We start from the raw sequence: 21,035 nt of genomic DNA, 5'->3' as shown, positions 1-21,035 counted from the left end.
TCATTCGCTTCACTATCTTTCTCTCTCCTTTACAGGCACACACACTCTCTTTCTCTCTCTCTCCCACACGCCCTCTCCCTTGTGCACTCTCCACCATGCCAACTCCCTCGTGCGCTCTCCCGCGCGCCCTCTTTCTCGCCATGTCTCATTCGCTGTCACTCCTTCGCGCCCACTCCTTCACGATGTCTCATTGACTCTCACTATCTCGCTCTCTCTTTCTCTCTCTGTCTCACTCCGATTCTCTCGCGTGATGTCTCTTTCGTTACCTCCCCCACCGCTATTCCTCTTTCTGTCGCTCTCGCTCGCACGCACCCTCTCCTTCCAGCCCTCTCCCTCGCGCTCACCCTAGCGTCATCTCCATGGCACCCTCTCCCACGTGTGCTCCCCTCGCGCCCTCTTTCTCGCCATGTCTCATTCGGTGTCTCAGGCCTCGGGCTGTCTCCTGCAGGCGCCCCCTTTATCTCTCTGTCTCTCACAGAGCTACAAGTGAGCGTAACGGTACTTTGTCTTCAATTGTAAAAATGATAAAATTCTCTTAAAGGAAGACAGTTCAAGGTGGTAGTGAGAAGGAGAACCTATAGGGAGAGAAGGAGGAGAAAAAGAGGGTGAAGGAAAGGGCCGGTTAAAGCAGGAGCGGGAGTGGTTGATACAGACGAAAGTATATTCCAAGATCAAGCAGTTTTTTTTCGGAAACAGGAAGCCGGGGAAACAGTTCGCCTCAAGCTTCAATTGAACGGGACGTGAGGTGCAAAAGGGATTTTCCTCAGGTGGTGAGTACAGTGATGCCGTCGGGATCCCCTGTAAACAACTGTTTTGTAACATCTAAGGCAACACACACAGAATGGAAAAGAGTAAACAATTGACAGGACTCTGGTGAAGAGCTTCGGCCCTAGACGACGACTATTTACTCTTTTCCATAGCCGCTGCCTGGCCTGCTGACTTCCTCCAGCATTTTGAGTGAGGAAAAGAGTAAACAGTCAACGGCTCGGAGCGAGACACTTCATCAGGATCTGACTTTGGGTGCGTTGTTTTATAGTTCGGGCATTTGCAGATTTTCTTGTGTTTGTTTTGTAACTCTGTTCACATTGTTTCCATTTACCCACAAGTGGGTGGGGGGGGGGATAGAATAGACAGCTTGAAGGCAGCTGAATTGCAATACTTCACATCATTTATTTCTAACGTTTCATGAATTTCAAAATCCGATTCAGTGGGTATTGCACCGCACTCTTTAGTTCCTCTCGGAATTTACTCTGAGTCAGGGCGTAAATACACGTGTTGGTGCAGGAGCTGAGAATCTGCAGCATTGCCGATGTGCGGTCTGCGATGTATCGGGGATCCGTGACCGAATCAACATAACTCATTGAAATCCGTCTATAGATAAAAAATACCACATATGTTCCCCATAGCAATATGAAACTAGCGGTTATGCTGAAGAGCAAAACGATGGATTTGCGTCGGTTCTCCATCTCCCGGTCCTTGTCATTCTCTCCACTCTTTTGTCCCCGGAGCCCCCTGCGGGCTCGACTGGCCGCTAGAATCCGCTTGACAGTCAAAATATTGAACAGCAAAATCAGAATGAATGGGAGACAAGGGACTAAAATGCGATGAAATATCACGAATATCAACCATGCGGGTGAGGTTTTGTAGCTCGGTGTATAAACACAATCCCATGGAACACCATCAATTATTTCTCCAGGTCCGAATGCAAAACCCCAGGGGACAGTCTCCAAACAGGCCAGCACACTCACTGTCCCGATAACCACAGCCGCCGTTCTCTCGGTGCAATATTTTGTTTTCAACTTCTCACAGCAAATAGCCACAAATCGATCGATGGTGAAAGCAACAGTCAGCCAGACTGAGGAAGCAGTGATCGCAAAAACCAACCACATATCGAGTCTGCACACAGGAGTCATTCGCAGGAATGATCGGGGAAAATAGATCTCAGCAGTCTCCCACAGCAGCGGATCCGACATAACGACCAGGAGATCGGCCGCTGCCATTCCCACCAGGTATCGAGTGACACATTTGGAGAGACCGCACTTTCCTCGGGACAGGATTACAATCGCCAACAAGTTCGCTGGAAGAGGGACAGGGAACAGTAAGTTGACAAAAATGCTGAGTAGAAAACAATGCAGCAGCTTGAGGGGATCCTACAAAATTTCCACTTTATCGTTACATTTCGCGGTGGGAGGGTCTAGAGAGAGAAAGGGTCGAGAGCTGTCGGAGACAGAGAAGGAGGTTACACAGTGAAATAAAGTCAAAATGATCTGAATACGGATTCCTTACTGATAACCACAATGTGAAGTGGCAGCGGAAAGCTAAAACTGAGTAACTACCTCTTTAGGTCAATACTGGATGGAATATTATCTATCGGTGCCTTCCGGGTCTCGTCTGGATGAAATGAATAAATCCGGATGCTGATGGCGAGATTCTTCCATTACACAATCATCAACATCCCTGGCGATTGCTGTCAGCGACAGAACAGCTGAACGCAGAAAGGAAATGCTGGAAACACTCATCCAGGCAAAACAGAACATGTGGAAAAACAGATAAAGTGTCTCTTCTCAGAACTGTTCTCAGGCAGACCCCTGACACGAGTGTTAGCTGGTTTCTCTTTGCATACAAGCTGCTTGGGGTTTAATGTTTCCAGCATTCCCCGAGTTTGTTTCCAATTCCAGCATTTGCCACCTCACTGTCTTTACAACAGAACATTGCCTGATTCTAACAGATACAGCGCAATCAGACACAACCTCACAGACACACATGACGCCTCCCACTGAATCCATCTCAGGGAAGCAGGGGAGAGGAATTCAACGTCCAACAGCAAATTCGGTGCCGCAGTGCTATCCATCAACTGCTTGATGTTCAGTCATATCGCACACATTTATTGAAAATCCGCAACAGTTTTTTGTTACAACACAGAACTCCTCACATTTGCTACACTGTTACTACCAGTCAATGGTTTGATAGTTGCAACTAACCCAGAAAAGCACTCACGTGCACATGCAGGCAGTCAATTGGTGTAATCTCCGCCGGCTGTATAAACAGAATATTTGCAAGTGCAGAACAGCTGCTGCAAGACCAGAAGCAGAGCGACCCGAACATCCCATTATTGATCACAAACGGCTGGGAAAACGCTGCCTGACCCGTTCAGTTCCATTGAAGTTTTTGGATGTGCTGAATTCTTGAAGCGGGTTGTATTTAGATCCAGATCCCAGAATGCACATCCCGGTGTTTACACTCCATTCCTGAAATACGGAACACTGGGACTGGGCAGGTGACAGTGGAAAGCACCGACAGAACAGTCAGACCATTTGAATTAAATTTCAACTCCCACCAACGGCAGATGTCACTGAGGCTTACCAGGAATTCCAAAGGCTGAAATGAAAGGATAGTAAACGTCTTCTATCCGCCAGATAACTGGATACACCATTTCAGTGTGAATCCGTGATTTCTGTTGCTCCTGAATTCACACCTCTGGCAGTCACTTCGAACTGATGCATTCTAAGCGGCCCTTATCTATACAGAGGATCAGTCTCCAGAGATCCACTTACACCCCTGACTAACTCTCTTAGTTACGGCCACTTGAACAAACACCTTAATTTAATGCCAATCTTTGATGTAAATAACAAACAAGAGAAAAACTGCAGATGCAGGAAATCCAAGCAACACACACAGAATGCTGGAGGAACACAGTAGGCCAAAAACGTCGACTGTACTCTTTTCCTTCGATGCCGTCTGGCCTGCTGAGTTTTTCCTGAATTTCGTATCGGTTTCTCTGATGTAAATACTAGGCCGATGAAAGACAAATTCTTCGGGATTACCTCAGCAGTGACTCATCGGTTAGAAATAATGCCAGAACTTTCATTACGATGACTGAGCTTTGTCACGGGGCAGCCACATTTACAGATTTCACGTTTCTTTTTGGCTAAATATTCATCAATAAGCGGATTCGGCCGACTATGACCGACCCCTCACTTCTGTCCCAGCAGTTTCTAATTTTGAACTGCCCTTGAGTACTTCAACACCTTACTAGCCGCGCGCGCGCGTACACACACACACACACACACACACACACACACACACACGGGGTCGAGAGAAGGAGGTGGAGAGGGTTCATTCCATATCTTCAAATCTTCAAGTCTGTGGTACACTGTGAGTGTATGGGGTTCATTCTGTACCTGTCAGTCTCTGGTGCAGTGTGAGAGTGTGGTGTTCATTTTGTACCTGTCGGTCTCTGGTACAGTGTGAGAGTGTGGGGTTCATTCTGTACCTGTCATTATCTGGCACAGCGTGAGTGTGTGGGGTTCATTCTGTACCTGTCAGTCTCTAGTACAGTGTGAGTGTATAAGGTTAATTCATTGTTTTGCATTTTGTTCCATAACTTTAGCACTGAGTCGTCATATATAATTACCTGCATTTTTTGTTGAAGCTTCATTGTTCACAACTATATTAAACTAACTCCAGCTGATACTTATTTATTCTACCGAGTGACAGTTTGAATGAAACTAGTTACATTGGATTCGTACTTCAAATATCATTGAGACGGAAATGGAACCATCGACCCACAATGTATTTGCATATAACTGATTACTAATTTACACTATTGGAGTCTATTTAATTCTTCCAGTGACCATGGTTAAAGAAATATTGTACTGAGGTACAGGGAAAAAATGACTTTCAGACTGTGAATGCAGATCAATTCCATATTCCGTTCAATAATAGAAAGCAGAATAAAGTGGGGATTCCTCCTCCTAATTTTAATGTTGGTGCATCTCCATGTCCCTGTGGTGTAGTGACCAGGACTGTATACATTGCTTCGGATTTGGCCAGACTTGTGTTTCTATAGTTGTAGCTGAGCTCCCTGCTCTGGCATTTAGTACCTTCACCCAATGACGTCAAGTGTCCATCGATTCTTAACTGACCGACCGAACTAAGCCCTGATATTCCGAGATCTCTCAGCAAGCTGTCCAGGGTCCTCTGGCCTTCTGTATTTCCTCACATTCCACCATTTGTTATGTGACCCTTGGCCTTGGTTAGATTGTCCGCGTGTATCACTCCACGTCCCCATAGACATGTACCCTCTATATTTAAACAGAAGAGGTTCTCATTATCCATCTATGACCTCCATGAATCTTCAAAATCTCAAAAATCACTTTTACCTTCCTACGCTCCGAGAGTGAAGTCACCCAAAACGATAATTATTAAAATATTAATTCATATCTTAAAAACTGTCAATATGGAACGATCTGTCAATATGTGAGAATGTATTTCATCCCCTGTCCATCACACTGTATACAATGGTTGCACGGCTTCCATCACGTGGTGGTTGCACGGCAACTGAATTGTGGCTTTGTGCATAATGAATAGGTAGAAGCTGGCGGCCACTCCGAATTGATATCGTTTTTGTTAAATAGGGGCCATGCACAATCTTGGTTTGATGGAGACGGACGTGAGAAGTACGGAGGAACATCTGGAGAATCTTCTGAAATGCCTGCTTCGCTGCCGCTGCTACTCTGAGATCGAGAATATCCGGAGGGGAAGGCCCCAAATCCTCGGATTTGCCTATTGACTGTTGCCAGGGTCGGGGTCGAAGCGCTCAGCAGAGATGGTGCTCGGTGCTCGGTGTCGGAGGGCTGGTCGGAGGCTCGAAGTTTTCGGACGGACTCAGAGTCGGACTGTGGTCGGGTGCTTCCAGGACGCTGCATCGGCAAGTTTGCGGCGCTGGAAGCTCATGGCAGGGAGAGTTTTTCCCTTCAACCTTCTGGGTGAGATAATGGGACTTTCGAGAGACTTTGAGACTTTTTTTTTTTTACCGTGCCCATGGTCTGTTCTTCATAAAATTACGGTATTGCTTTGCACTGTTGTAACTATATGTTATAATTATGTGTTTTTTTTGTCAGATTTTATTTAGTCTTGGCTTGTCTTGCGTTTCTGTGATATCATTCTGGAGGAACAAATTGTATCATTTCTTAATGCATGCATTACTAAATGACAATAAAAGTGAACTGCGTGTCCTCAGAATCTTAAAAAAAAACTGCCATTTCCAGTGACCGGGGGTAAAGGGACCCTGAGATTAGCAAAGCAGCGAGTTCTGGTGAAATGTACATGTTGTGTGCGAAATCTATGCACCTCGTTCCAAAGTAATATGATCACTCAGGACTCTCCACGGTCATGGTGCTGTTCTTCAATTGACCAATCAGGAATTATGTATAATTTCAGTTCCACCGAGAGATCCCTCCCAGCCCGAGGACGGGATACAATGACCGAACCGCACTCTCTGTGTGTAATCGCGTTTCGAGTAAAAAGTTCCCACCCATTCACAGTGGAACAACTGCACTGGTCCCGGGATCGGTGAGTGATGCTCCTGGATTCTGGTACTGACTCTTGCTGCTCCTCATCCAGGAACAAAACTTGCATTCTAACAGTGAATTCGGACTTAGTCTAAGAAGGACGTAACTGTCCTGGATATGACCCTGCTCCTGACCACCGTAACTTCCCTGTCTCCCATCGCCTCTTTCCTCCTGTTGTCACCCATGTTCACAAACGACAATATCCAGTGGCCAATCAATGCACCATCCAGCTTGCCTTTGGTCTATGGAAGGAAAACAGTGCCGTCATCTTTTATTCCCCCCATTCAACACTAAGCCTGTGACCTGCTATCGGAGCTCTTCAAAGTCGGAGCATCACAGTTTTTAAGCAAGATCCTCAGACAGTCAGCCAAAGTCCACTGACTATATCGGTGAATTTTACCTGTACCGAATTCTGCGAAATTCTTTAATACGAGACTAAGAAATCCTGATGGTTCCCCTGTGTCCATTCCCCTCAGCAACATGTATACCTCTTTGGGTCCGGGTGACGACCCATCAGGGCACAGAAGCAGCAGCGGCACTGTGGTTGGCTCTGAGGCGCAGCAGAGGGAAAAGTCAGGCAGTGTGGTTGTGACAGGGGACTCAGTAGTTAGGGAGGACCGACAGGAGATACTGTGGCTGCAAAAGAGACACCAGGATGATGTGTTTCCTCCCGGGTATACCTGCAGCTGAATGACATTGTCAAGGGGAAGGGTGAACAACCAGAGGTCCTGGTGCAAATCGGGACCACTGACATTGTGAAAAGAAGGGAAGAGATCCCACACTGAGTATACAGATTCCGAAAGGGGAGGAGCTTAGGAGAATCAATGGCGCCTAACGGCGACTACTCAGATTGTATCTTCGGAAACAGTTCTATTTCTATCTTTAATATCGCTGTTTTCCGCTTTTAGGGTTCTTTTGAAAACCTTGACCTGGAGTTACCGCTGACTTCAATACTTTGTAAGAATGGGATCCGCTGTCGAGGTTTTACGACTGGCCGTTATTCGGCACTGCAAGAGCGCAGGGAAGAGCTTGGATCGGCTTCGGAGGTCCGAGGTTTCGTGGCCCTGGAGACGGGGGTTCGAAGCTCGCTGTCTGGGCTGGAGATCGGTGTGTCGTGGGAGTCGGAAGATCTAAGGCTGTGTACCCGGAGACCAGAGATTACAACTCCTTAACATTCAGTTTAGCTAAAGATAAGGATAGGTATGACACTTGTGAAGGGCTGTAAATTGAAGTCGGGAAAATTATGAAGGCAATAGGCAGGAATTAAGAAGAATTAATTGGGAACACATTTTCTCTGGCAATGGAGGGTGTTTACTGGTTAATTGCACAGATTATAGGAAGGAACTGTTCCTGTTAGAAGGAAGTACAGGGTTGGAAAGATTGGATGTCCAGGTAACAAATGAATGTAGACAAGAAGATAAAAGGAAAAACATGTAAAGAGACGAAAAGCAGGATCAAACAAAGCACATGACAAGTATAAAGAACCATATCAAGTCCCTTAGTGAATCCATATACACGAAATTCACTGCTCTAATTTCATTAATGTGTTTTACATAGTACCATTAATATGTTCATCCTTCTTCAATCCTTAGTTGCATCCATATAGCCTCAGCAGGCAAGTCTCCAGTACGTACTCCCTAAGCACTACTGTGACATTTTTCTTGATGAATTATGCCCCCCCCCCATACAACTCACGAAGAAGAAGAAGAAGAAAGCCCTTAACTCCGAGTGGAGTCATCGGGACGTCGTCGGCTGTATTCGAACTTGGGATCCTTCGCGCTGAAGTCCGGCGCTGCTGCCACTACTCCACCAGCCGGCAACTCACTCTATCATGTCCAAATCATTGGAAACTCAGAACATTGAGCTGCCAGTTCTACCCATCCAGTAATCAAGTCTCATTAATTGATAGCATGTAAAACAATACAGCACAGGAACAGGTCCTTTGACCCACAATGTTGTGCTGAACCAATTAAATTTGTAATAAAATGGACAAAAAAATTAATCCTTTCGGCCTTCTGAATACTTCACACTCCTTTTCCCTCTCCAAGCAGTCACGCGGCTAGCTGGCTTCTGCAACGTAAGTGTGTCTCCCTCCCTGTAACTCTTATCTATCAACCCTTCGGTCTTCTGAATGATCCAAAGGTTATTGAACTCCAGTTCCCTAACACGGTCTGTAAAAAGTTACAGCCGAATGCAGTTTTCACAAGTGTAGCTATCAGGATCATAAGAGGTCTCACTGACTTCCGACGTCCTGCGAGAGGAGCAGAGCAAATCTCTGGGATCCATTCCCACTGTTCTACCTGTGCAATAAAGAATGAAAGAGAACTTAACAGAACCTCATTGCCACTGCCCCGTGAAGCCAAATTCTCAGTTCTCTGATACCGACCCTTCCCAAAATGGCATCTCCGCGTGACTCTAACCTGTTTTACTGGCTACTGCCAATTAGTTATCTAATCAAATTATCAACTAACAATACACAGTTGGTCGTCTTTTACTGCAAAGAAACGGCTTTCCAAACTTACCTCTTTATATGGCTCGGACATCTTGCTCTAAGGTGTAGATTAATTTGATTTCCTGGACAGCACAGAAATCCTGGGCTGAAAGGCCTGATCCTGTGCTGTTCTGTGCTCCACCATTTACTGATGGGAAAAGAAAATCAAAGGAATAGTAAGGTGCAGATTATCAGCAAATTTAATGTCAGAAAGTGAGCTGGTTAAACAAAAAAAATGTAAAAATATCAGAGCTTGGGGGACCTTATCTGAACACAATAAGCATTTGTAACAGGATAGAGGAGTTGACAGCACAAATATTAACAACTGTGTTTGATCTAACAGCGATTTCAGGAAGAAGATTGTAGGGTAACGTGAGGGGAATACAGTATTCTAGGATATTCAATGTTCTGCAAAAGGAAAAGGAGGAGGGAGTTCTTGTTCACTGCATAGTGGAGGGGGTGGATATGGACGTAGGGGCAGTGTTGGAAAATGGGAATGTGTGGAGATTAATGAAAGGCAGGGAAAAGGAGACTTGGGTGAGAGTGCTCTCTTGTCCCGCAGTTGTTCCCTCTTAACGGGGCAAAATGCAATGAGGAAATATCAAAGGAAGGTGAGAGTGTATCTATGTTTGTCATCAGTGATTTAATCTGTACATCGATTAAATTAATCGAAGTGGCAAGGTACAGTAGAAGAGGAATTTGTGGAGAGGTCAGGTACTGTTTCTTCTGGTGCTTTGTTACAGCAGTGATCGAGGAACAGGCTGTTTTAAATGTGTTTTTTTTCCAATGAGTTTGTGCAATTAGTAAGATAACTTATGGTGAAGGATCCCGAGGAGGAAGCAAACACAACGTGGAGAATTCCAAACACAGTTTGATGGTGAACATCCAGGTCCATAACCAATATCCTAAACCTAAATAAAGGCAGTTGCACATGTGCAAAGGTGGAGTTGTTTGGGGTGGACAGTATACACAGGCTCAGCACAGGTCAGTGGCTGAGCAGTGGCAGATGTTTTAACAGCTGTATATAACACTGAGCAGACATTGCTCACAATTAAACTGCGTGATTCAGGGGAAAGATGAACTATCTGTGGTCAACAAATGAGAACAAGGAAAATATCAAATTCAGCCGTATCTGCTGTAAACTGAGTGACCAGAGATGGAGGTAAACCAGAGTTCCGGAAACTTTTCAGGAACCAGCAGCAAGTAATGCAAAATCTAAAGATATCATCGAAATGGCAGATATGGGTAGAAAAATAGATAATTAAGTTTAACAAGGCCAGAAGTGGGACGTTCCACTTTGGGAAACCAAACATAAAAGATCAGTCATTCTGGTACAGAGGGATAAAGGGATCCAAGTCCATAGCGCCCTGACAGAGGCCACATCAATTGATCTGATGGTCATGAAGATTAGTCAAGACACTGAGATCAATAGTCAGTCTGTTGTACAACATAGAAGATAGAAATTTTCAGCACATTACAGGCCCTTTGGCCCACAATGTTGTGCCGACCATGTACCCTACTCTAGAAACTGCCTAGAATTTGCCCAGTGTATAGCCCTCTATTTACAGAGCTCCATGTACCTATCTAAAAGGCTCTTAAAATACCCCATTGTATTGGCTTTCAGCACCGCCGACGGCAGTGCATTCCACGCTCCTACCACTCTCTGCGTGTAAAACTTACCCCTGACATCCCCCTTGTACGTACTTCCAAGCACCTTAGAAAAAGCCTCTGCCTATCCACACAATCAATGCCTTTCATATTCTGATACACCTCTATCAGGTCACCGCTCATCCTCCGTCGCTCAAAGGAGAATAGGCCAAGTACAATCCACCTATTCTCATAAAGTACGCCCTCCAATCCAGTCCACACTCCTCTGCAGTCGCTTTCAATCCTGTGCATTGGAGCCTCCATACCAGACGGTCACGCAGCTAGTCAGAATGCTTTCTGCCATACAAGAGCCATTGCTGATATACCAAATCTCCTCAAACTCCTAAGAAAGTAAACCCCTTGGCATGCCCTCTTCATGATTGCATCAATAAGTTGGACTAAGATGCGTCCTCTAAGATGTTGATGCCCAGGAACTTGCAGCGATTCACCCTTTCCACTGCTGACACCCACCCCGCCACCCGCCCCACCAATGAAGGCTGGTGTATGTTCTCGCAATAACCTCTCCTAGTTACTATTTAGACTGTTGCTAACATGCAAGATTTCCCTCGGTCAACAGAAAATCAGACCATCACGGAAGGATTTGCATTTGCAATCACTGGTACCAGGTCAAAGACAGCATCCTAGTAGCAAACACAGCAAGGTCACACACACTGCGATGAGGTAATGCTTTTAAGATATGCTATCTGTGGGATAACCATTGACGCTGCAGGCTGATAAACAGCCACTGGGGGCTGAAGCCTGCTTTCTGTATCTTAGGTAACCTTTATCAAGCTGTCTCTGACCCTTCATCGAGTACAAATGGAAAGTTTTATTCCAAAGCAGTGCTGAAATACGGCAAAAATCAACTTGTTTAAGTTTGTTTTGTGGTAACTGCATCTGGCTGAGTGTGGATGGAAGGTCATTGACCTATGGTGGAATTTAAATAGTATTCTTGTTCCTCGGGATGTCACAATGTACAATTGTTGTCTATCCATTGGTTCAGATCGCTGCCCTTTGAGTTTCCTCCATCCTGTCTCCTCTACAAACTCCCATTGTTTTAAATAATGTCATCCACCTTCAAATAATTTATGCATTCATCATGCAGATCTCCAAATCAATTCATCCCATTTCAGAGCTCTTGACTAAATGAAATAAAAATAGCAAACCTTTCTTTCCCAGCTCTGATGCAGTTCCCAGGACTACAACATTAAGCGTTTCACTTTTCACAGGTGCTACCTGACCCGATGAGTGGTTCTGGGTTTTGCTGCTGTTATTTCAGATTTCCAGTCCTTGCAGGTTGTAATTTTATTTTCATCAGCCAGCTGTTTCCGAAGAGGGGACAACAAACAAGAATGAGCAGTCATCAGGCAGGGCAGGTGCTGCATAGCCTGGCAGGTTTTAGAAAGGCTATAAAAGCATCACACACACACCGTTCTGTGCATTGTGTTTACGTGTATATCGCTTTGTGATCACATTGATGCACATGCTCTATACGCGGAGCATATTGTGTGTACTCATCAAAATTAATCATTGTTATTTTCAGGAGTATTTCTGACAGCAAAATATCTTATTAATGTTGCAATAGCCGCGATACTTTCTGTTATATTTGTGACCAGTATATGCTTAAACCTCAAAGATGGAGCATGACTCCTCTTTCTAAGAAAAATTATAAGCTCTACTTTGGGTGTAAAGTTAGTGACCAAAACAAAGTCTGGGCTCTCATATTCGTTGTGCAGCATGCGCTGTCTACCTTAGAGCTTGGCTCAGGGGAACTCGGAAGTCAATGCCTTTCGCCGCCCTGATCATATGGCGAGAGCAGAAGGACCATGTGCGAGACTGCTACTTCTGTCTGACCAGTGTGTCTGCTTTCTCTGCTAAAAACAGGAACTCAGTTGAATACTTTAATCTCCCTTCAGCCATGAGACCTGCGCTGCTTGACAAGTCTTCCCGTACTGCAGCTACCAGAGACATGGAGTCTAGAGGAGACGGACGAAGATTTCATGATGCAGGAGCTAGGAATGAAAAACGACACTGATACTGATACAGATTTTGAAACATTTATGTCGAGTGAGCCTCATCTTATAGTCTAATGACATCCTTTCTGTAGCTGGGCGTCCAGAACTGTGCACAATACAGTATGGTCTCACTTTGACTATTACAGTTGTCATATAGACATAGTCATAGTCATAGTCATACTTCATTGATCCCGGGGGGAAATTGTTTTCGTTGCAGATGCACCATAAATAATTAAGTAGTAATAAAACCATAAATACTTAAATAGTAATATGTAAATTATGCCAGGAAATAAGTCCAGCACCACCCTATTGGCTCAGGGTGTCTGACCCTCCAAGGGAGGAGTTGTAAAGTTTGATGGCCACAGGCAGGAATGACTTCCTATGATGCTTTGTGTTGCATCTCGGTGGAATGAGTCTCTGGCTGAATGTACTCCTGTGCCCACCCAGTACATTGTGTAGTGGATGGGAGACATTGTCCAAGATGGCATGCAACTTAGACAGCATCCTCTTTTCAGACACCACCGTGAGAGAGTCCAGTTCCATCCCCACAACATCACTGGCCTTACGAATGAGTTTGGTAATTCTGCTGGTGTCTGCTACCCCCAGCCTGCTGCCCCAGCACACAACAGCAAACATGATCGCACTGACGACCACAGACTCGTAGAACAGCCCAAATCCTGTACTCAATTCCGTGACCAATGAGGACAAATAGACTAATCACCATCTTCACCATCCTGACTACCTGCGTTGTTACTTTCAGTGAATGATGTTCCTGTATTTCATAGACTTTCTCTTCTGCAATCCTCTCCAAGGGACAAGAATTTACTGTGCCGGTTCTACCCTGGTTGGTCTCATAATTCATCACCTCACATTTGTCCAGGTTAACACCTTTTTGCTGTTCCGTGGCCGACATCGACAGATCATCTTGATCGCACTATACTCTCACATAATCTTCACCGTTCACTCTACCGCCAATGTTGCTGTCATCTGCACACTCAGTAATGACGTTAACAACAATGTCAGAGAAATTGATAACATCGAGGTCAAATAACAGTACCAGCACCGATCCCTGAGAACGTCACTGGACAGAGGCCTCCAATCTGATTAAGAAGCTGCCAGGACCACCCTCTGTCTCCTTCATGAACCATTTGGAAATCTGGTATTGGAGGAAGAAGCTGTTCCTAAAACATTGAGTGTGGGTTCAGGCTCCTGTACCTCTTCCCCAATGGTAGTGAAAAAACGAGGGCACATCCTGTATGGTCCAGTGGGCAGACCAGACATGGACCTGACATGGGAGGTTTGAAGGGGAAATTTAATCTATTTAATGCCCTGGTAAAGCAGATGGACTTTGAGATTTGATCAACAGAAGACACGGCCTTTTAGATGAGAGTGATAAAAGGCTCTATCATGTCTGCTTCCACCACCGAACCCAGGAGCTCTTCCCAGGTACCTACCACTCTGGGTAAAACAAAACAAAACAAAACGCACATCTCCTTTAAGCTTGATGCTATGCCCTCCCGTATTTGACATTTTTACCCTGTGGGAAACCCAACACCACTTCGTTGATGTCAACGTGCCCGGACTATTACCAGTCTACACAATGCCCGCTGGATCACCTTTGTCCTTCTCCTTGGTGAATACTGATGTGAAATGCTTGCTTCGTACCTCACCCATATCGTCATGCTCCAGGCACAAATTCCCTCTTTATCCTTGAGAGGTCTGACTTTCTCGTAAGCAACTGTCTTGTTTTGAATGATTGTATAAAATGTCCCAATGATTTCCCGGGAGGGGGGAGAAGATGGCGGCGCGCAGCCATTTCGGTGATGATATCTGTTATCTGTCAAGTAGGGGACCGTGCACAATTCTGATTTGATGGAGAAGGACATGAGAGCACAGAGGAACATCTGGAAAATTTCTGAAATGCCCGCTTCGCTGCCGCTGCTACTGTGTGGTAAACGGAATCTCCGGAGCTGAAGGCCTCGAAATCCTCGGCATTGCGTGTTTCAGCGGCCGGGGAGAGGTCGGAGGCGCTCGTCAGAGGATGGCGCTCGGGAGATTCTATTGGACAGGCTGGTCGGAAGCTCGGAGTTTTCGGACGGATGGACTCAGTGTCGGCTGTGGTCGGGTGCTTCCATGGTATCGGCAAGTTGACGGTGCCTGGAGGTTTATGGCAGGGAGTTTCTCCCTTTTGCCGCCGCTATCGGGGACTCGGGAGTCGATCGACTCGGGACTTTGAGACTTTTTTTTATTGTGCCCATGGTCTGTTCTTCATCAAGTTATGGTATTGTTTTGCACTGCTCTAACTATATGCTATAGTTATGTGGTTCTGTCAGTGCTAGTCTTTGGTCTGTCCTGTTTTCTGTGATATCACTCTGGAGAAACATTGTATCGTTTCTTAATGCATGTATGCATTTCTAAATGACGATAAAAGAGGACCGAGTGTTCTCATAATCTAACGATTTATTTATCCTACTCATCAAGGAGCGTTGAGGAGAAGTGTGAGCAGCCAGAAGATGTTATTTACATTGATACCAATGACATCGTCAGGAATGGTGACAAGGTCCTGCAAAGTGAGTTCAGGGTATTAGGTCCGAAGTTAAAAGATCAGGACCTCCAGAATGGTGACCTCAAGATTACTAAACGTGCCACGTGCGAGCGGACAAAGTAAAAAGAGAGTGCAGTTTAACATATGGCTAAGGAGATGGTGCAAGATGGAAGGCTTCTGAATTATGAATCATTGTGCTCTTCTCCAGGGATGGCAGGGCCTGTACAAACAGGACATTTTGTATCTGAACGGGAAGGGACCAATATCCATATGTGAAGATCTCCTAATGGTGCGCTGAGTCGGAGTTAAAAGTAGAGTTTCGGGAGGTGGGAACTAGAGTTCCGGAGCAGCAAGTGGAGTGGATCAACATTCCCTCACTTTGTTTTTTACAGGTGCGCAGACCAACCATTGCTCTAAGCAGAAATACTTAACACGACACTTTCAATTAATACAAAAGAAAATTCCGGGGAGAATTTCAGTTACTGCATGGCCATGGACCAGCGCAGCTAAGAGAGAACAGTGGAGTGGATGTGGGGAAAGTCGATGTTAGGCAAAGATAGAAATTGACTGGTTGATGTGCTTGGTGGGGCGAATGTTGGAAATATGACGTTCTGTTCATGAGTGAGACTTGGATGCAGAACGGACAGGACTGGCAGATCACTGTTCTGAGATTATAATGATAGAGGCGAGATAAAGGCACAGGGATAGCATTACTAATAAGAAAATGTCCGGTGAGTCTGTATGTCCCTGTGGTGTAATGACCAGGAGTATATGCAGCACTTCATTTTGGCTGAACTTGTATTTCTATAGTTCCAACAGTACTTCCTGCTCTGGCATTTTGCAATTTCATCCAATGAAGTCAAGTCTCCTTCTTAACTGACCCACGAAACTAAGCCCCTATCTTCCGAGATCTGTCCTCATTCTTTCCAGGGTCTCCCTGGCCCTCTGTATTTCTTGTCATTCAACTATTTGTTTGCTATTTATCCCCTGGCCTTCCTTAAATTCTCCTCCTGCATCGCCCGACTTCCCCATGGACATGTACCCTCTAGATTTAAAGAGTTTCCCATTGTCTATCTCTGACCTTCATGAATATTTAAAATCTCAAACATCACTTTTACCTTCCGCCCCTCCAAGAAAATTCAGTCACACAAGACGAATATTATCACAATATTAATTCATATCGTAACAGGAACGGTCTGTCAATATTTGAGAATATCATTCAGCCCCTGTCCACACGCTGTATACGATGGTGGTTGCACGGGGCTTGGATTGTGACCTTGTGCATGATGAGCAGGCAGAAGCTGCGAGTTACAGTGACCGGGATAAAGGAACCCTGAGATCATGAAAACAGCGAATTCTGGTCATTTGTACCAACTGCCAAAGTACGATGACGCTTCAGGATTCTCCACGAACACGGTGTTGTTCCCTAGTGGGCTGCTCAGGAATTAGGTATACTTGCACTTCCACAGTGAGTTACTCCGCAGGACAGGACACAATGGCAAAACCTCACCTTGTGCGTAATCGCACTTCCAGTAAAATATTCCCACCCAACTGCAGTGGAGCGACTGCACTGCTCCCGGGATCGGTGAGTGACCATTCTGGAATCTATTGCTGACTCTGGCCGCTTCTCATCCAGCAGCAAAATATGAATTCTCACCTTGAATTCGGGCTCGGTCTCAGAAGGCCATAACTGTCGTGGATATGCCCTGATCCTCACCACTACAATTCCCTGTCTTCCATCTGCTCTTCCTTCCTGCTATTACCCATACACAGAAAGGACAGCATCAAATGGCCAAACAATGCACCATCCAGCTTGCTTTTTATTCCCACTATCCAACACTAAGTAGGAGGTCTTGAAATGGGAAGGAGAAAAGCCAGAGGCTGTGGTACCTGTTGGTACCAACGACATAAGCAGGAAAAGGGAGGAGGTCCTGAAAGAAGAATACAGGGCGTTAAGAAGGAAGTTGAAAAGCAGGACCTCAAAGGTAGTAACCTCAGGATTACTGTCTGTGCCAGGTGACAGTGTGTATAGGAATAGAAGGAGGTAGAGGATAAATGCGTGGCTGAGGGATTGGAGCAGGGGCCAGGGATTCAGACTCTGGATCATTTCGACCACTTCTGGGACAGGTGTGACCTGAACAAAAACAACGGGTTGCACTTGAATCTCAAGGGAACCAATGTCCTGGGGGAGATGTTTGCAAAGGTTATTGGGGAGAGTTTAAACTGGGGTGGGGGGTTGGGGTCTTCCTACCTTCTGTCCAAGACCTAGTTCAGAGTCGATGCCTCCAGAAGACACGGTACATCATTGAAGACCCCTCACACCCTCTCCATGGACTGTTTGTTCTTCTGCCCTCAGGCAAACGTTACAGGAGCATCAAAACTAAAACCACGAGGCTACTAAAGAGCTTCCTCCCCAAGCAGTCAGACTGCTAAATAGCTGCTCCACCTGACTCTGCTTTGGACACTTTTAACTTGCACTGGACACTTATAAACTTGATTTTAACTGACATGTGGCTGTTGTGTTTTACTATTTATTGTTATGTTTATTATTTAGTATTGCGTTTGTTATGTTATGATTGCACTGCTCCTGAGAAACGCTACCTCATTCTGCCCTGCAGCGCTGATGTACGGTTAGAATGACAATAAAGTTTTTTTTTAAATCTATTAAATCTCTGTATCTTTTGAATTGTTAACCGAACTGAAGTGACGGAGGAAAATGAGGTTGCCTCACGAATAGTGAACGCTGGGAGAGAGTAGAAAACGGAAGATAGGCAGGTGATAGAGAAGACATTCAGATCCATGGTTTGAATGTGACTATTTTAATGTGGGGAGTATTTTGAACAAAGCAAATGAGCTTAGAGCGTGGATCAGCACTTGGAATAATAATGTCGTGGCCATTACAGAGACTTGGATGGTGCAAGGGCACCAAGTGACAGGCTTTGATGTAACAGAAAGGACAAGGGGGGAGGCAAAAGAGGTGGGGGAGTGGCACTGTTGATCGAATATAGCTTCACGGCTGCAGGAAAGGAGGAAGTCATGGAGGAGTTTTTTATGGAGTTTCTGTGGGTGTAAATTAAGAATAGGAAGTGGTCAATAACTGTACTGGGTGTTTTATAGAGAACCCAATAGTAACAGGGACTTCGAGGAGCAGATATGGAGACAGATTCTGGAAAGGAGTAATAATAACACTTATTGTGGTGGGAGATTTTAATTTCTAAAATATTGATTGGCATCTATCTAGAGTAAAATGTTTATATGGGGTTTGATAGGTGCATTCTGGAGGGTTTCTTGACACAGTATGTAGATAAACCAACAAGAGGAGAGGTTGTTTTGATCTGGAATTGGGAAATGAATCTGGTCAGATGCAGGTCTCTCGGTGGGAGAGCATTTTGAAGAGAGTGATCACAATTCTATCTCCTTTACGGTAGCATTGGAGAGGGATAGGAAAGACAAGTTAGGGAAACGTTTACTTGAAGGAAGGGGAAATATGAGGCTATCAGGCAGGAACTTGGAAGCATAAATTGGAAACAGATGTTCTCAGCCAAACGTACGGAATAAATGTGGCAAATATTCAGGGGATATTTATGTCGGGTTCTGCGACGATATGTTCCAATAAGACAGGAAAAGGATGGTAGAGTATAGCAACCGGTGTTTACAAAGGCTGTTGTAAATGTAGTCAAGCAAAAATGAGGAAATGTAGAAATGAAGAGATTATGGAAGGTTTAAAAACTAGGCCATGACAGAGATCTAGTGGATTCTAAGGCACGCAGAAAGGAGTTTAAGGATGAAATTAGGAGAGCCAGAAGGGGCCATGAGAAGGCCTTGGCGGGCAAGATTAAGGAAATCCCAAGGCATTCTACAAGTATGTGAAGAGCAAATGGATAAGACGTGAGAGAATAGGACCAATTAAGTGCGACAGTGGAAAAGTGTGTATAAAACCGAAGGATAAGGCAGAGGTACTTAATGAACACTTTGCTTCAATATTCACTAAGGAAAAGGATCTTGGCGATTGTAGGGATGAAAAGCTTGAACATGTAGATATTAAGGAAAACGCTGTGCTGGATCTTTTGGAAAGCATCAAGTTGCATAGGTCACCGGGATCGGACAGGATAGAAACATAGAAACATAAAAACCTACAGCACAATACAGGCACTTCGGCCCACAAAGTTGTGCCGAACATGTCCCTACCTTAGAAATTACTACGCATACCTATAGCCATCTATTTTTCCAAGCTCCATGTACCTATCCAAAAGTCTCTTAAAAGACTCTATCATATCCGCTTCCACCACCGTTGTCGTCAACCCGTCCCACGCACTCACCATTTTCTGAGTAAAAACCTTACCCCTGACATATCCTCTGTACTTACTCCCCAGCACCTTAAACGTGTGTCCTCTTGTGGCAACCATTTCAGCCCTGGGAAAAAGCCTCTGACTATCCACACGATCAATGCCTCTCATCATCTTATACACCTCTATCAGGTCACTTCTCATCCTCCGTCGCTCCAGGAGAGAAGGCCGAGTTCACTCAACCTATTCTCATAAGGCATGCTCCTCAAGCAACATCCTTGTACGGGTACTATGCACCCTTTCTAAGGCTTCCACATCCTTCCTGTAGTGAGGCGACCAGAACTGAGCACAGTACTGCAAGTGGGGTCTGACCAGGATCCAATATAGCTGCAACATTACCTCTTGGCTCCTAAATTCAATTCCACGATGTACGCCAGGCTACCGTGAGAAACGAGGGAGGAGGTTGTTGAGCCTCTGGCGATGATCTTTGCATCATCAACGAAGAAGGGAGTGGTTCCGGAGGACTGGAGGCTGTTCCCTTATTCAAGAAAGGGAGTAGAGACAGCCCAGGAAATTACAGACCAGTGAGTCTTACTTCAGTGGTTGTTAAATTGATGGAGAAGATACTGAGAGGCAGGATTTATGAACATTTGGAGAGGCATAATATGATTAGGAATAGTCAGCATGGCTTTGTCAAAGGCAGGTCGTGCCTTACGAACCTGATTGATTTTTTCTTTGAGGATGTGACTAAACATGTTGATTAAGGTAGAGCCTAGATGTTGTGTATATGGATTTTAGAAAGGCATTTGATAAGGTATCCCACGCAAGGCTTATTGAGAAAGTAAGGGAGGCATGGGATCCAAGGGGATATTGCTTTGTGGAAAAAGAACTGGCTTGCCCACAGAATTCAAATAGTGGTTGTAGATGGATCATATTTTGCATGGAGGCCGGTGACCAGTGGTGTGCTTTGGAAATCTGTTCTGGGACCCCTACTATTTGTGATTTGTATAAGCGACCTGGATGAGGAAGTGGAGGGACAGGTTAGTAAATTTGCTCATGACACAAAGGTTGGGGGTGTTGTGGATAGTGTGGAGGGCTGTCGGAGGTTACAGCGAGATGTTGATAGGATGCACAACTGGGCTGAGAAGTGGCAGATGGATTTCAACCCAGAAAAGTGTGAGGCAGTTCATTTTGGTAGGTGCATTGGCCTTCATCAATCGTGGGATTGAGTTTAAGAGGGGAGATGTAATGTTGCAGCTGTATAGTACCTTTGTCAGATCCCACTTGGAGTACTGTGCTCTCTTCTGGTCGCCTGACTATAGGAAGGACGTGGAAAACATGAAAAGGGTGCAGACTGAGATTTTCAAGGATGTTTTCTGGATTGGGAGCAAACCTTATGAGAATAGGTTGAGTGAACTTGGCCTTTTCTCCTTGGGGCGACGGAGGATGAGAGGTGACCTGACAGGGGTTTACGAGATAATGCGAGGCATTGATTGTATTGGTATTCTGGGGCTTTTTCCCAAGTCTGATATTGGTATCACGAGAGGGCATAGTTTCAAGGTGCTTGGAAGCAGGTGCAGAGGAGATGGCAGGGGTATTTTTTTTTCCACGCATTGAGTGGTGAGTGCGTGGAATGGGCTGCCGGCTGCGGTGGTGGAGGCGAAAAAGATAAGGTCTCTTAGGAGACTCACCGATGGC

The 21,035-nt window shown here is 45.2% G+C and overlaps 1 protein-coding gene across 1 annotated transcript; it reads right to left on the bottom strand.

Annotated features, from left to right (window-relative positions):
• Nucleotides 1–1,175: 1,175 nt before the first annotated feature.
• LOC134346429 (probable G-protein coupled receptor 139) lies at nucleotides 1,176–8,896 on the bottom strand. The gene is made up of 3 exons (XM_063047799.1): nucleotides 8,876–8,896; nucleotides 7,342–7,450; nucleotides 1,176–2,077 (listed from the first exon to the last, which is right to left on the bottom strand). Exons 1-3 carry the CDS (start codon nucleotides 8,894–8,896, stop codon nucleotides 1,176–1,178), a joined length of 1,032 nt encoding a protein of 343 aa, XP_062903869.1.
• Nucleotides 8,897–21,035: the final 12,139 nt, after the last annotated feature.

The sequence above is a fragment of the Mobula hypostoma genome, chromosome 5, assembly GCF_963921235.1.
Source record: "Mobula hypostoma chromosome 5, sMobHyp1.1, whole genome shotgun sequence".
In the NCBI taxonomy this organism is placed as follows: domain Eukaryota; kingdom Metazoa; phylum Chordata; class Chondrichthyes; order Myliobatiformes; family Myliobatidae; genus Mobula; species Mobula hypostoma.
The sequence above is the reverse complement of the archived record's forward strand: the minus strand, read 5'-3'. Positions and strand labels throughout refer to the sequence as shown.

What these genes read in the sequence shown, in the direction of transcription:
- LOC134346429 (XM_063047799.1), bottom strand. Translation starts at nt 8,896, where the DNA reads ATGTCCGAGCCATATAAAGAG. An exon ending in TGTCCGAGCCATATAAAGAG is followed by an intron (nt 7,451 to 8,875) that starts GTAAGTTTGGAA and finishes ACCGATCTCCAG; the next exon opens with CCCAGACAGCGAGCTTCGAA. An exon ending in GTGCCGAATAACGGCCAGTC is followed by an intron (nt 2,078 to 7,341) that starts GTAAAACCTCGA and finishes TCCCTCTTCCAG; the next exon opens with CGAACTTGTTGGCGATTGTA.